General features: G+C 39.9%; 2 protein-coding genes across 2 annotated transcripts; one reads left to right on the top strand and one right to left on the bottom strand.

The window, feature by feature from the left end:
• Window positions 1-1,738: 1,738 nt before the first annotated feature.
• LOC138023278 (uncharacterized) lies at window positions 1,739-5,151 on the bottom strand. Its single transcript, XM_068870294.1, has 3 exons — window positions 4,708-5,151; window positions 2,855-3,085; window positions 1,739-2,085 (listed from the first exon to the last, which is right to left on the bottom strand). Exons 1-3 carry the CDS (start codon window positions 4,805-4,807, stop codon window positions 1,739-1,741), a joined length of 678 nt encoding a protein of 225 aa, XP_068726395.1. The 5' UTR covers window positions 4,808-5,151.
• Window position 5,152: 1 nt separating this feature from the next.
• On the top strand, window positions 5,153-11,409 carry LOC138024059 (uncharacterized). Its single transcript, XM_068871148.1, has 3 exons — window positions 5,153-6,344; window positions 8,722-9,010; window positions 9,284-11,409. Exons 1-3 carry the CDS (start codon window positions 6,163-6,165, stop codon window positions 9,737-9,739), a joined length of 927 nt encoding a protein of 308 aa, XP_068727249.1. The 5' UTR covers window positions 5,153-6,162; the 3' UTR covers window positions 9,740-11,409.
• Window positions 11,410-12,500: the final 1,091 nt, after the last annotated feature.

Here is a 12,500-nt window from a genome sequence, read left to right as displayed (position 1 = left end):
TAATAGAGGAATGGTATGATAATCACGTGGATGGCTACCTTAGCTTTGGTGAGTCGGGTTTCTTTAGGCTAACTCTCTATAATCTTTCGAGTATCGACGACAAGGGAGGAAAAGAAGAGAGAGCCTGGATACGAGGTTGATGGTCACGCAGCATTTCATGTTTTACCCGTGATTTTTAACCGCGCGAAGCGAGCGCGGGTCATGTTCGACCCTTTATGTCGTGTGTCGGTGACTAGATTCATACCCCACGCAGCCAAAACTTAAAATCTGGATTGGACAATGGACTCTGGACGCTGGACTTTAAGAATTTTTTTTAAAATAATTATTTTACCATAAAGAATACTTAAAGAGAAGTAGTGCCTCAAGTTACCAAAACTACAACTGTTAAAAAATATTATGATAAGCGCCTTCAAAAATGCTTCAACTTACCTATCCAGTACGAGGCAGATCACGCGGATCACGCGGTATGTGGATCAAGTAGCGTTTAGGGTTTATTTAATTGTTGACCTACTGAATATTCTGCGACTCTTCTAGTATTTATTTAATATAAAAATATATCCGGTTATTTAAACCGAGTACGGTAAGGCAGGTCACTGGTTGCGTTACACATGTGGAATGTCTTGACGTCAGCGAAATTGATACATATAATCACGCTACTTTTAACCGTTTCGCTTGAGAGTAGGAATAGTCTATTAAACTCTGATTCCCCGTGTATTCTTGTATTTTTGGTGAAAGGATTTTCCCTTGTCTTGCAATCGAAAGGAGTTCAGAAACGCAAGTACATGAAACGTGCCTTGACATGTTTACATTACTTCACTGATCAGGAAATTCCCATCATACTGAAGCGGGATAAACTACAGATTGCGTGGCAAAAGCAAAAACAGATTTATTAATTCCTTCGCTAGTGGTGGAAAGTAACGTTACTTCAAGGGTTATAATTCCATTTTTCATTTTCTTGGAAATTTTATTTTTAGTTTGATTTATTTAGTTTGATTTATTTTTAGTATTTGCGTTCTTTCATGAAGTTACATGTGCAAGGCCGGAGGTTTCAGATTTAGACCATTACGTCATCAGATATTACGTCATCAGCTGTCACGATTGCAAGTGATGGTGCAATCAGTCGAATACATGTTTGTACTTGTTGTCGCTGTTGTCAGTTGGTGCAGATAGTGGTGTTTGGTGGTACGCATTTTAATTAATTTAATTACTATAGCTAGACCCACACCTTGTGCGGCCTAAACTGGAGTGTACTTCTGGTCCTTGGACTTATTATCACAAAGCTAAGACAATCTTTACTCCCCCAGCCTTTAAAAAAATTCATTAAAAATCAAAAATCGTTTCTCACAAAAAAAATCGTTTCTCACAAATCTAATATAATCTTTACTCCCCCAGCCTTTAAAAAATTCATTACAAGTCATTAACCCTTATTATCACAAAGCTAAAATAATTTTTACTCCTCCAGCCTTAAAAAAATTCATTAAAAATCATTAACCCTTATTATCACAAAGCTAATATAATTTTTACTCCCCCAGCCGGGTAAGGCAACTGAAACATATAAAAACAACAAAAATGAAGTCAAGAAGCTGAGGCTCTGTCGAAATCCTACAGTTACATATTTATGATCTACTGTTTGTTATAATAACCCCCTACATTTTGAAATAACCTATTGCTTTCAACAGAACGTCAAAGAAAATAATCCTAGTTAACAAACTTTTCGCCAGAGCCTCGCGAAAAATGATTAGGAGTAAAATTCGTCTTTTGGATAGAAAGGAAGGAGCTGCTTTTCCTCCTTCAATTCATTCAAGCGAGTTTTGAATTCTTTCAAAGCAGCCCTGCAACGACATTCAATAATCTTGGCGGATACTTTCCCTTTCTTCTCGCGCTCAGTCCCCACAATTCTTTCATATCTCCTGGGGTCCACGATCTTGAGCTCACACAGGCCAATGTAATCTCTTAACGTGTTCCGTGCGATGCCAAAGCGTCGCATAGCTTCTGTCAAGGAACAGCGATGTTTCTGTAAAATTCGGAGGACGCCTTTATATCTTTTATGAAAACCTTCCAGATTAGATCCTGATATCGGTAATTCTGAAAGAAAATGGAGTAGTTTAAGTTCAGTCATCGGTGAATGTAACCTTTTTTGTTTCTGAAATAATTTGCAAATGTTTGAAATGTTATATGGTAATTCTCTGACCCCACAATGGGTTTTGACTACGACATTTTATAAGGAAAATATCAATTCCCAGGGATAAGGTCATGTTTGGTCAACATGTCTTAGGGGTAAAATCAGGGATTGCTATCTCGCTTACGGTTTCCAGGAGAAAAATCTCACGTTTCTAGCTCTCAGGCTATCTTTTTAGGTTGCTTGCGAATAAATATCAATAAAGAAACCACTGTCATTCTGTATTGGTTGTCTAAAGCGATAAGAAAGGAAATCAAGATACCTACAGCTAAAAACTGGTATCTTTAAGGGTAAATTTAAAATGAACGACGAGCAACCCCGTCATTTGCATTAGAGAGTCCTCCCCCTGGGCATGCAAATTCGAGATTCGCATGGAGTTTTGCGCGCGAAATTGTCAATAGGATGCCGGTTCCAAACTAGGATTATGACCCATTTTGCTGTCCTTCGCCAGTTCCCATAAAACACTCTTTCTAGCATATCTCGCGTTGTTTTTAAGATTTTGTAATTTTTGTCTAACTAAAGAGCCCCAATTTTTTTTGGGGAAAATTATGACCATATTTTGTTGACAGTAACCTTAATAGCAAGTCAAATACCCGAGGGAAAGTGTCATTGGATTCGACTTGTATATAAATCAGCTATGTTCCAGTTATTGTTCAGTCATGCACACGAACTAACCTTTAGTCTTTTTCTGAGCAAGCTCAGCTCCCTCTTCATCGTCTTCATCGTCTTCATCGTCTTCATCGTCTTCATCGTCTTCATCGTCTTCATCGTCTTTTGTTTCCTTTCCCCAATTACCGTCCTCCATAGGATCGACCTCCCCCATGTCAGTATCAGACTTTTGGCCATCGTCAGTGTCCACTTCAGTTGCAGCTGATTTTTGTTTACTCTTGCCCTTGCTAACCGACTCTACAAAAAAATATTGCATTTTCAGTTGCCTGTACGATATTATGATCGAATGAAATTATGAAATTATCGATTAAAAATACCTGATACGCTTAACGTTGCCATGTTTTCAACGCATGTTTTTGTATTCGAAAAAGTATATCGAACTTTGGGTCGGATCCATATAAGCGATAAGCGCTTAGTGAGAATTTCACTTTTTTGGGGGCGCGTCACTCAATCAGCGAAATAAAGCCGGCATTATTACAAAATTTGAGTCACAAAACCATTTCATAGTGAATACGCTTCGGCAGAAGCAGTTCAAAGACCACAGAAACATTTTAACGCGAAAGCGCTTGGTCAGAACAGTGTTCGAACTTTCGCGCGCGTGGTACACAAATAATTAGTCCAAAGAAAATCCGCCATTATAACAAACAGCGAATCACTCGAAAGGAAAAATGAAGCCGCCCTTATAATCCACAGCGAAGCGCTTAGCGCTTAGTCAGAATTTCACTTTTTTGTGACGCGTCATTCAATCAGCAAAATAAAGCCGCCATTAGGCACAAAACAATTTCATAGTGAAACCGTTTGGGCAGAATCAGTTTTTTTTTCAGTTGACCACGGAAGCATTTTAACGCGAAAGCGCTTGGTCAAACTTTCGCGCGCGTTGCACAGAAAGACAAAGTTGCAAAAAGTCGGAAAATTTACCAACCCACCCCCTGCTCGTCTATCTTTGTCATCCCCACTGGGCTACCATTTGGAGCAATTTGTCATTATCGATAATATGCCGACTGAATCCGATTTGACTCGAGTATTTTCGTAAGATTGAAAAGAAATTTTCAAATTTCAGCTGTATACACGTGCGTACGTGCGTATGTGGTATCTACACGCCCCTTGAGAATCTCTGTTCTACTCCGCGTCTTCGCATCGTTCACAACGAAGTTGCAGCCTGTGTACATCTCTACTGAATACTCTGTCTTTCTAGTGCGGATACTTTGCGCTCCATTTTGGCGTGCAACCATTCTGCGGTGAAAAGAAAATGCAACATTTGAAGTTTTGAGGAGGAGGGGCATAAGGATTTGCAGTAATCCGGTTTTTGGATTATTTTTAATGCGGTTTTGCAAACAATTTCTTTTAACTTGCGCTTTTGCAGTTTAACAAGACTATGCGGTTTTCGGTTTTCGTGCATAACTGTTTTCAGTAACGCATTCATGCGCGGTTTTGCATTTAGACTTTTCCATGCGGTTTTGCGGTTTTTTGGACAGCCCTTATGACTCCCCCGTTGAGCGATGTTGCAAGGTACGTCCACCCCAGAAACATCGCGCGCAACTTTTTCAAAGTAGAAAGATGGATGTAATAAAATGAAAAGAAATATTTTCCTGTTAAACAACGCCGAATTTCAAAACTTTTGATTTCTTAACAATGTTCACACCTTTTCCCCGCATCCGATTCCTGCTGACGTTCTCCCTTCCCTTTCTAGCGCCTGTCAGCAGGCGAAAATATAGTCGAAGCATCGAAATATAATGATAGTCTGACACCAAACCGCGCCAAATCATGACAAACATGATCCCAGTGCATAATTCAGAGATACTCTCGGACAAATGGGACCAGTAGCGTGGACAATAAACCGTGCAAAAAATGCTACATACCTTCAAGTTCTTTGATGCGTCTTTGCATGGCGGCGATCGTTTCCTGGTATTCCTCCTCCTTCTTTCTGTTGAGTTCTTCCGAGTTTTTCAATTGCTTCATAGCAGCCTGCAGGTCATTCTTGGCTTCTTTGAATTTCTTTTCGGGCACTGTCTTTTCTGGCCTCTTTTGTCCAGTTTTATTGCTTGTCCCACACCTGTAAATACAATAAAATACGAATGTAAGAAATAGGGCCTATTCATAATAGAGTTTATTAGTGGCGATCTATAATTTAGCTCCAATTATAGACTAGTTCCTCTGTTCATAATTCCACACACTGATAAATTTCGATGGAGTCCGGTCGTTTCGATACAAAGTCGTTTCGATACTGACAAGTCAAAGTCGATTCGATACGCATGTTAAGTCGACTCGATACAAACTCGCGTTACTTGAAGTCGTACTACAAATGACCAAACAAGCTTTCATTTCGATTGATGGCCATAGCCATCGATATTTTTTTCCAATCATCCATATATTTTACTGCATATACTATTTGCAAACAAAATCTACAATTAGGAATAGTTTGCTTACCATTCATCGTTACTTCCTTTACGTTTCTCACGGGCTGCTTGTGGCGGTGCTGGTTTCGATGTTGAAGTTTCGGTACTTCTGTCCGCCTTTTCGGGGGTCTCCAACGCCAAAACGCTGTTCACTATACTAGAATCATGGCACTCACAATAATTCACCGACACGCCGCAAAACTCGCATCGGTAAGGGCAGTTCATCAGAGTGTGGCCATCCGATAAACCACATATCATACATGTTTTTGTTCGTGAAGCCATAACGCGTTAATGTTCTCGAATACACCTAATGCAGCTGCATCGAATCTTTTTCCGCTGAGAGTTATATATATTTATCCCGTGTCGCTCTTGGGGTCGATATCATGGAGTGTGGGAAAGTGGCTTGTCTCCAAGAAAAATTCTTCTGTATGAATTCTCTCATTATAAAAAAGTGTAAAAGTGACACGGTTTAATTAGTTGCGCACTCTTCAAAGGACTTATCTCCCGCGCTAATTACTTTTTTGCCGCAAACTTGGGTGTTGGATTATGCGAACAAAGAACAGATGCAAAACTTATATACATTTTGCGTTTCCAGGTCGTAGTCAATTTTTCGTGTTATCAGTTTTTCCTCTGGGCCTGCAATACTGGACTTTTTTCATTGTACCTGATTGATTATGAAAATATTCAAAATACGTTTTGGTCATTGGCCTCGATCATGGTACACTAACAATGGGGATTTTTGCGACACGGTTCCCCTCGTCAGCGATCGCTGTTTGTGGTTTTAACTTTGATTAGAACCAAAGTCCTGCACACGCACGTGACGGGCTGTCATGCCGTTGCCGTTAGGAGTTTTGTTCTCAGCACATTCATTCAAAGTGATTCGAATTACATTGTATATCAAAAGCCAAGCTTCCTAAAATGCCCAACTTTTTTAGGGAAGTTCTTTGTCCCCTTATTTTTGCAACAAGCAGTAGAGGAAAACTCCGCCTTATAAATTGGTTGCAAAGGAACAGACTACTGAAAAGAAATGTCAACTGCGGGAATTGTAGGAATGCAATGCGCCTCATTCGCCACCCGCGCAATGGGGACGGATACATTTGGTAAGTAATTTCAATTCCAATTTACATACCGTAAACTGCCGCTTACAAGTCCAGGGCTTATACCTGTTCGCAAGGGGTTTTGGATGGGCTAGTTTATAAATGGATGGGTTATATCCCGATGGACGTATAAGCGGACTAAAAAAAATGTTTCCAAATGAGCAATAAGGCTGTTGATCGAAATATGTTTTTAGTCTACTTCTTTTAAATGAAGCCTTAAAATGCTCAATACTGCTAAAAATTATAATCTTTCCTTTTGTTTTGTAGTGGCCATTTTGAATTTTAAATGCGCCACGCGCTGGTCTGGGAGCGAATTAATTATGCGCGGTCAGATGGTGCTATGTCTGGAACCGAGAAATATTCGGAAACGCTCGGTCGGTCGTAACCTTTATATTTTTGACAAGGGGTGCAACTTCAAGCTTTCATGGTCGTGTGTCTCTGCCAGTTGGGGTACACGGAAGTAGAATCGCATTGTATAACCGGAAGTAAAAGCGAAAGAGCCGGAAGTCGAGGTAAAATCACCGAGGAAGTCCCTAAAGAAACTTAACTCCGAAAAGGCACTTTTAAAAAAAAAGGGAAAGTCGTATTTTTATTATTTTGGTAACAACTTTTCAAGCAACTTCGAAGACAGCTTTCATTAAAAAAAAAAATTCATCGATGATTCTCATATCTGATTCACAACTTTACTCTAGCTTGATATAAAAGAAAGTGTTCAAGTTCAAAATATAAAATAAGCAAATTCTCCAAGTGCTGTGATCGTCGTTCATGTTCCGTTAAAAATGAACAGGAAGAATTCGTCTTCCCCACGTTCACCGTTTTGCATATTGGGTATGACCATGAATCGTTCTGCTGAATAGCTATTGTTCTGTTCATTAAGGCCTTTGTTGAGCGAGAGCTAAACAACAGCAACGAAAACATCGGGAAACAAAAGGCCTAATTATAGCAGAGCAACATCTATGCAGTTGCACGTGCGTTCTTCATTTTTGTACATTTCCCCGCATTCACATGGTTAATTTGTTTCCGTAACAAAATCAAGTAAACTTCCGGAATTGAACAGACCTAATTCCGGAATAATAAAGAGCCAATCAGAACAAACAATCTTATTCACTTCCGCTTTACACATGTCAATCAAGCATTTGAAATTCTTACTTCCGTGTACCCCAACTGGCCGAAGCATGCGACCAAATCAAAGATTTTGAAACGACGCATCAATATTGCACAGCTAGAAACATTCAGACAAAATAGAGTTGTTCCGCATAAGATGCAAATTTCCACTTTGTTACTGTAGGCATACAAATTAGACCGGCACTTTGTGACTGGCATTCTAGATCACGCCTTATTGTGTTTAAAGACAAAGAACTGCATTGTCTTCAAACACAATTAAGACGTGATCGAGAACGCCGGTCACAAGGTGCCGGTTTAATTTGCATGCCTAAAGTCACAAAGTGGAAATTTGCATCTTGTGCGGAACAACTCTAATAAGTTACAGGATAATTAGTTCAACCTTTGGTCCTTCTGCCTTCAAATTTTTGTTCAATTTGTAGAGATATTTGTCTTCGTATTCATGAGAAATTCGAAGGGACTAAAAAGAGTTTCACCCCTTGTCAAAAATATAAAGGTTACGACCGACCGAGCGTTTCCGAAGATTTCTCGGTTCCAGACATCGCACCATCTGACCGCGCATAATTAATTCGCTCCCAGACCAGCGCGTCGCGCATTTAAAATTCAAAATGGCCAATACAAAACAAAAGGAAAGATTATAATTTTTATTTTTTCCTCAAAAACGATGTGAGGGCTCCCTGTGATATAAATACTCAAACAACGTGATAGAAAATTTTTTTTTTGTGAAACTTTAAACGTTCACAAAACGCTTTCGTGTTCTGCAGGGTGTGGTTGAAGTCACTGGAAGCAGAAAACTTGAAAAAGGCCTTGTAATTCTAGGATATTTCATGAATATTGCTATCGAGGAAATTAGAAACAAACCCGTACGACTTTGAAGAACATTCACGTATACGTCTCATATATCGTACCGGCAAGTACTGAACCTCTTTTTTCGGAGAGGGGGGGGGGGGGGGGCGCTTATTTGAAGGGGGCGGTTATTTAAAATTTTAAGCCTTTGGAGGGCCGCAGTAATTCGAATCGAGGCGCTTATTGGAAGCTGGGCTCTAATTAGAGCATTAGCGGTAACCGGATGGGCTTATAAGCGGCAGTTTACGGTATTTTCCCTGCCGACCTGAGCTAAAATTCGATAGCTTTCAACTATTTCAGACCATTTGGGCTTCAAACTCACAACGAACACCCTATTTCAGAACAAAATGGTTAAAAACTATACCCTTGGAACCGAACATACCTATATAGCTTAAACTTTACTTTTCAACAGGAGATGTCACCGTTGTCGACGCTCTTCGTCTGTGAGAGTACATTCGTATTTCTATGGAAGCAAAATTTCAATCGCAAGGCAGTTGCAATTTCTCTGGAAATGGGCGCACAAGTGTTCGCTACGAATGATGGAAATTGAAGGAACGGCCTCACAGAAAGTTTTAGTCAAGTTCGCACGGAAGTGTCGGCAAGTTGCATGGGAAGCATTGCTGCGCCACCCGATTCCACAGTTAGGCGGACCAGGTGTCATTGTGCAGATCGACGAATCAAAGTTTAATCACAAGTCCAAGGTAAGAAAATAGGAAGTATGGCCTTCCAGTGGTTCGAATCACTGTGCTTAAGCCTTAGCCGCCTAACAACTAGTCTACTGCTTACAAAATAAAAATCTCACTCACAGTACTTCTACGCTACTGAACAGTACTGTTCTCGGTCTGAAGCCGGACTGAGCGCGTCGTATCACCTCCGTCACCTCCTATCTTTAATGTACCGTATTTCCAATGATTCTTTTCATAATATTTCATAATATTTTAATTCATGGAGCTGTAATTGTTATTCCTTTGCAGTTTCACAGGGGGCGTCGGCCTCAAAGAGAAAGATGGGTACTGGGGTTGTTTGATACACAGTATGCTCCAGCCCGACCATACCTACAGCTGGTAAGGCGACGCAATGCGGCGACTCTTTTGCGTATTATTCAACGGAAGGTTCAGCCTGGCTCCATAGTGCACACGGACCAGTGGGCGGCATATCGGCAACTCCAGAGAAGACTCGGCTTACAACACGGGGCGGTGAATCATTCTCTACATTTTGTCGATCCAGTAACCGGAGTCCATACACAGAATGCTGAAAGCAACTGGTGTACGGCAAAGGAAAAATTTAAGAAAATGAAGGGAAACACAAACCCTGACTTTCTCATTGAATACCTTCAGGAATTCACGTGGCGAAGGTGGTATGGTGAGCCTCACCCAAATGGATGCTTTCGAAGGCTGCTCGATGACATTGCTGAACAGTATCCCCTTTAAGGGAATCAGTCAATACCATTGTACAACACACAGCAAACAAAGATCGTCTCTTTCTGCTACCATCATCCCACACCCTCAAAGTAGGCTTGGTTCCATACCCCCACCCCGTTGAAAACATTTTTGTTGGTTATTTTACTTGTCAGAATAAATTTTTATTGGTTCAATTGAAACGGTCTCAGAATGTTTGCTATTGAAGAGATACAATTCAGCCAGTTCCTAACCCTAAATCTCTGGTCTCAGACTAAACAATAAAAAAACACAGAAGCTCTTTGGATAGGCTTCCAGCATTGGAAACGACCAAATAAGGTGAAAACTTTAGGGTTATGGTTAGTCAGTAATAAGGCTCAAACGTTTATTAAAGCAGCCCATGAATTTAGTCACAGACAAAATCAGACTTATAATTGATAATAATGATAAATTTCTTTCAAACTTACTGTGTTTAAAATATGAAACGGCAAACATTTTTGGCTAATTGCTTATGTTTTTGTTTTACGCAACCTGAAATTCCATCACGAATGATACGTCGCTCAGAGTCGCTCTTTGCGTCAGTTTGCGTGGTGAAATAGTTACTACACTATTAGTTATAGTGTTACGCACTTTATATATATATTTTTTATGTATTTTTTACAGACACTATTAACAAAAAATATAATGTGTGTTAAAGTAAAGTGAGACTAAAATAGAGCTGCCAAGGTGCGATAATACTTCGGGTGTGTTACTTATGCAGTCGCTATTCCTTTTTGAATTTCAAGGTTTTCTTTGATAGATAGTAGCTTTGAAACTCTAAAAAATCGCCGCGAAGGCTTGTAATTTAGTGCCACGGCAGCCGCAAATTCTCCCTACGCAAATACGCAAGGGCGTACCTGACAGAGTAGAAAAATAATATAAAAATGATATCACAAATAAAAAAGAAGAAAATAAAAGCTAAGCACAATTCGCCTCAGCTCGTTTAATTCCATCTTTCAGTGAAGGTTTTCATGTGTTTCTAAGTGAATTTAAAATTAACCTCTCTAGATGGCTTCAGAGGACTCATAGCCGGCCAATGGTTGAAAATGATATTTCGCAGGCCTCAATGGAAACCAAGATTCTTACTCTGAATTTTAATTAGCCGCCAATATATTTCTAATCCTTTATCAACCAACGTGTGTTGCAGAGCAAAGTTCCACAAATATTTCAAGCCTTAAAACGGCACTTTGCTGATGTTGTTTTCAGTTTAATGTTTGGCAGTAAAACTTTACGTACTTCTCAGCTATTAGCTAATTTTGCAGATCTCATGTTAAAAAACGCTTCATTCTCGGCCGCTGAACAATTCTCAGTAAACTCCATACAGGACTTTACGTCGGACAAAAAAAAAAAAAAGCGATACCGATTGACTACTGACACTCGGCCGATAGACCACTGACACTTCACCGATATTCCACCGACACTTGGCCGATATTTCACCGAGACACGACATTGCCTCTGTCGGTCGAGAGTCGGTCGTCATGTTGACCACCACGCAATTTTTTGTCGGCCGACTGTCGGCCGACTATCGACCGCCATATCGGTCTACTATCGACCGACTGGCGGTCGACTAGCGGTCGACTATCGACCGACATATCGACCGACCGTCGACCGACATGTCGGTCGACAGATCGGCCGATATGTCGGTCGACACTACCCATAGTAAAATTGATCCAATTTTTGCAGGACTTCTATTTTGCGGAATGGCGATTTGTTGAGCTTTGCTGCCGAATTCGGACTGAAATCTCCGCTAGGAACAAAGTTTTGCGGTTTTCTTTTCAAGCAGCTAGTTTATTTTCAATTTCTGTAACTTTTTGGTAAAAAAAACCCTCAGTCATTAAGAACGTGAAAAAAAAATGTTGCATACTGGAGGCCTTTAATGGTTAAGGTGACCTTTTTACTGACTGCTTTGAGTTCGTTTCTTATGCCTCAGACACTGGAAAAGTATCGACCTAACCCTAACCTTTTATCGCTTCGTTTTGTTTGTAGCAAGCTCCAATTGCTTTTTCTCGATGCAAATATAAAATATTTATAACATATCCCACTGTATGTGGATTAAAAGCCATTTTTCGTGATATTAACGGGAGTAAGATTTGCTGTTTTTTTTTTTTCTGCTGGAATTTATTTTTGCGGATCAAGTAGTATCCGCAAAATCCGCAAAAATTAAACCCCGCAAAATAAAAGTGCTAACCCAGTAACTTCCAGCTGTTGCAGTTCTACTTGCTGCAAACGTAAAACCAAAAAAGTTTGACCTCTCATCAGATTAGACTAAAAGGAAGAGGAATTATGAAGGGGAAACAACATGTTCAGTCCTTCCTTAATGTATGCCATAAACGTTTGCTTAGTGCTACACTAGACATGCATGACATGCAGAAAAACGTCCGTCAGAGCTATTTGCAGTAATTATTCATTTATTTACTTATTTATTATTTTTTTTTTTTTTCAGAAGTGGCTATGTCACATTATTTTAGGGTGTTGCGGGCAAATGTTTAGTTAATCACGAGTTTAAAACTCGAAAATGGTTATGTGGAATTCCGTTAGCGCTAAAATTATCGTTACATCACAAAAGAAATGATTCTGAGAAAAAATCGTCCTTTATCCAGGCGATTTCTCATAAACTTGAAAAACGTCTTGCCAACCTTTTCCAAGAGGGGGGAATGTCGGGAATGGGGTGGGGATTTTGACATTTTCATTAAAAAAAATTAAAATTTTCCACCCTTGAAACAAAATAATTGTTCAAAATCCACACCGGGCGGCA

The sequence above is a fragment of the Montipora capricornis genome, chromosome 11, assembly GCF_036669925.1.
Source record: "Montipora capricornis isolate CH-2021 chromosome 11, ASM3666992v2, whole genome shotgun sequence".
NCBI lineage: Eukaryota > Metazoa > Cnidaria > Anthozoa > Scleractinia > Acroporidae > Montipora > Montipora capricornis.
This window is presented reverse-complemented; position numbering and strand designations above follow the sequence as displayed.

What these genes read in the sequence shown, in the direction of transcription:
- LOC138023278 (XM_068870294.1), bottom strand. Translation starts at nt 4,807, where the DNA reads ATGAAGCAATTGAAAAACTCGGAAGAACTCAACAGAAAGAAGGAGGAG. An exon ending in ACGCATCAAAGAACTTGAAG is followed by an intron (nt 3,086 to 4,707) that starts GTATGTAGCATT and finishes ATTTTTTTGTAG; the next exon opens with AGTCGGTTAGCAAGGGCAAG. An exon ending in TGCTCAGAAAAAGACTAAAG is followed by an intron (nt 2,086 to 2,854) that starts GTTAGTTCGTGT and finishes ATTTTCTTTCAG; the next exon opens with AATTACCGATATCAGGATCT.
- LOC138024059 (XM_068871148.1), top strand. Translation starts at nt 6,163, where the DNA reads ATGCCCAACTTTTTTAGGGAAGTTCTTTGTCCCCTTATTTTTGCAACA. An exon ending in AATGGGGACGGATACATTTG is followed by an intron (nt 6,345 to 8,721) that starts GTAAGTAATTTC and finishes ACTTTTCAACAG; the next exon opens with GAGATGTCACCGTTGTCGAC. An exon ending in AGTTTAATCACAAGTCCAAG is followed by an intron (nt 9,011 to 9,283) that starts GTAAGAAAATAG and finishes ATTCCTTTGCAG; the next exon opens with TTTCACAGGGGGCGTCGGCC.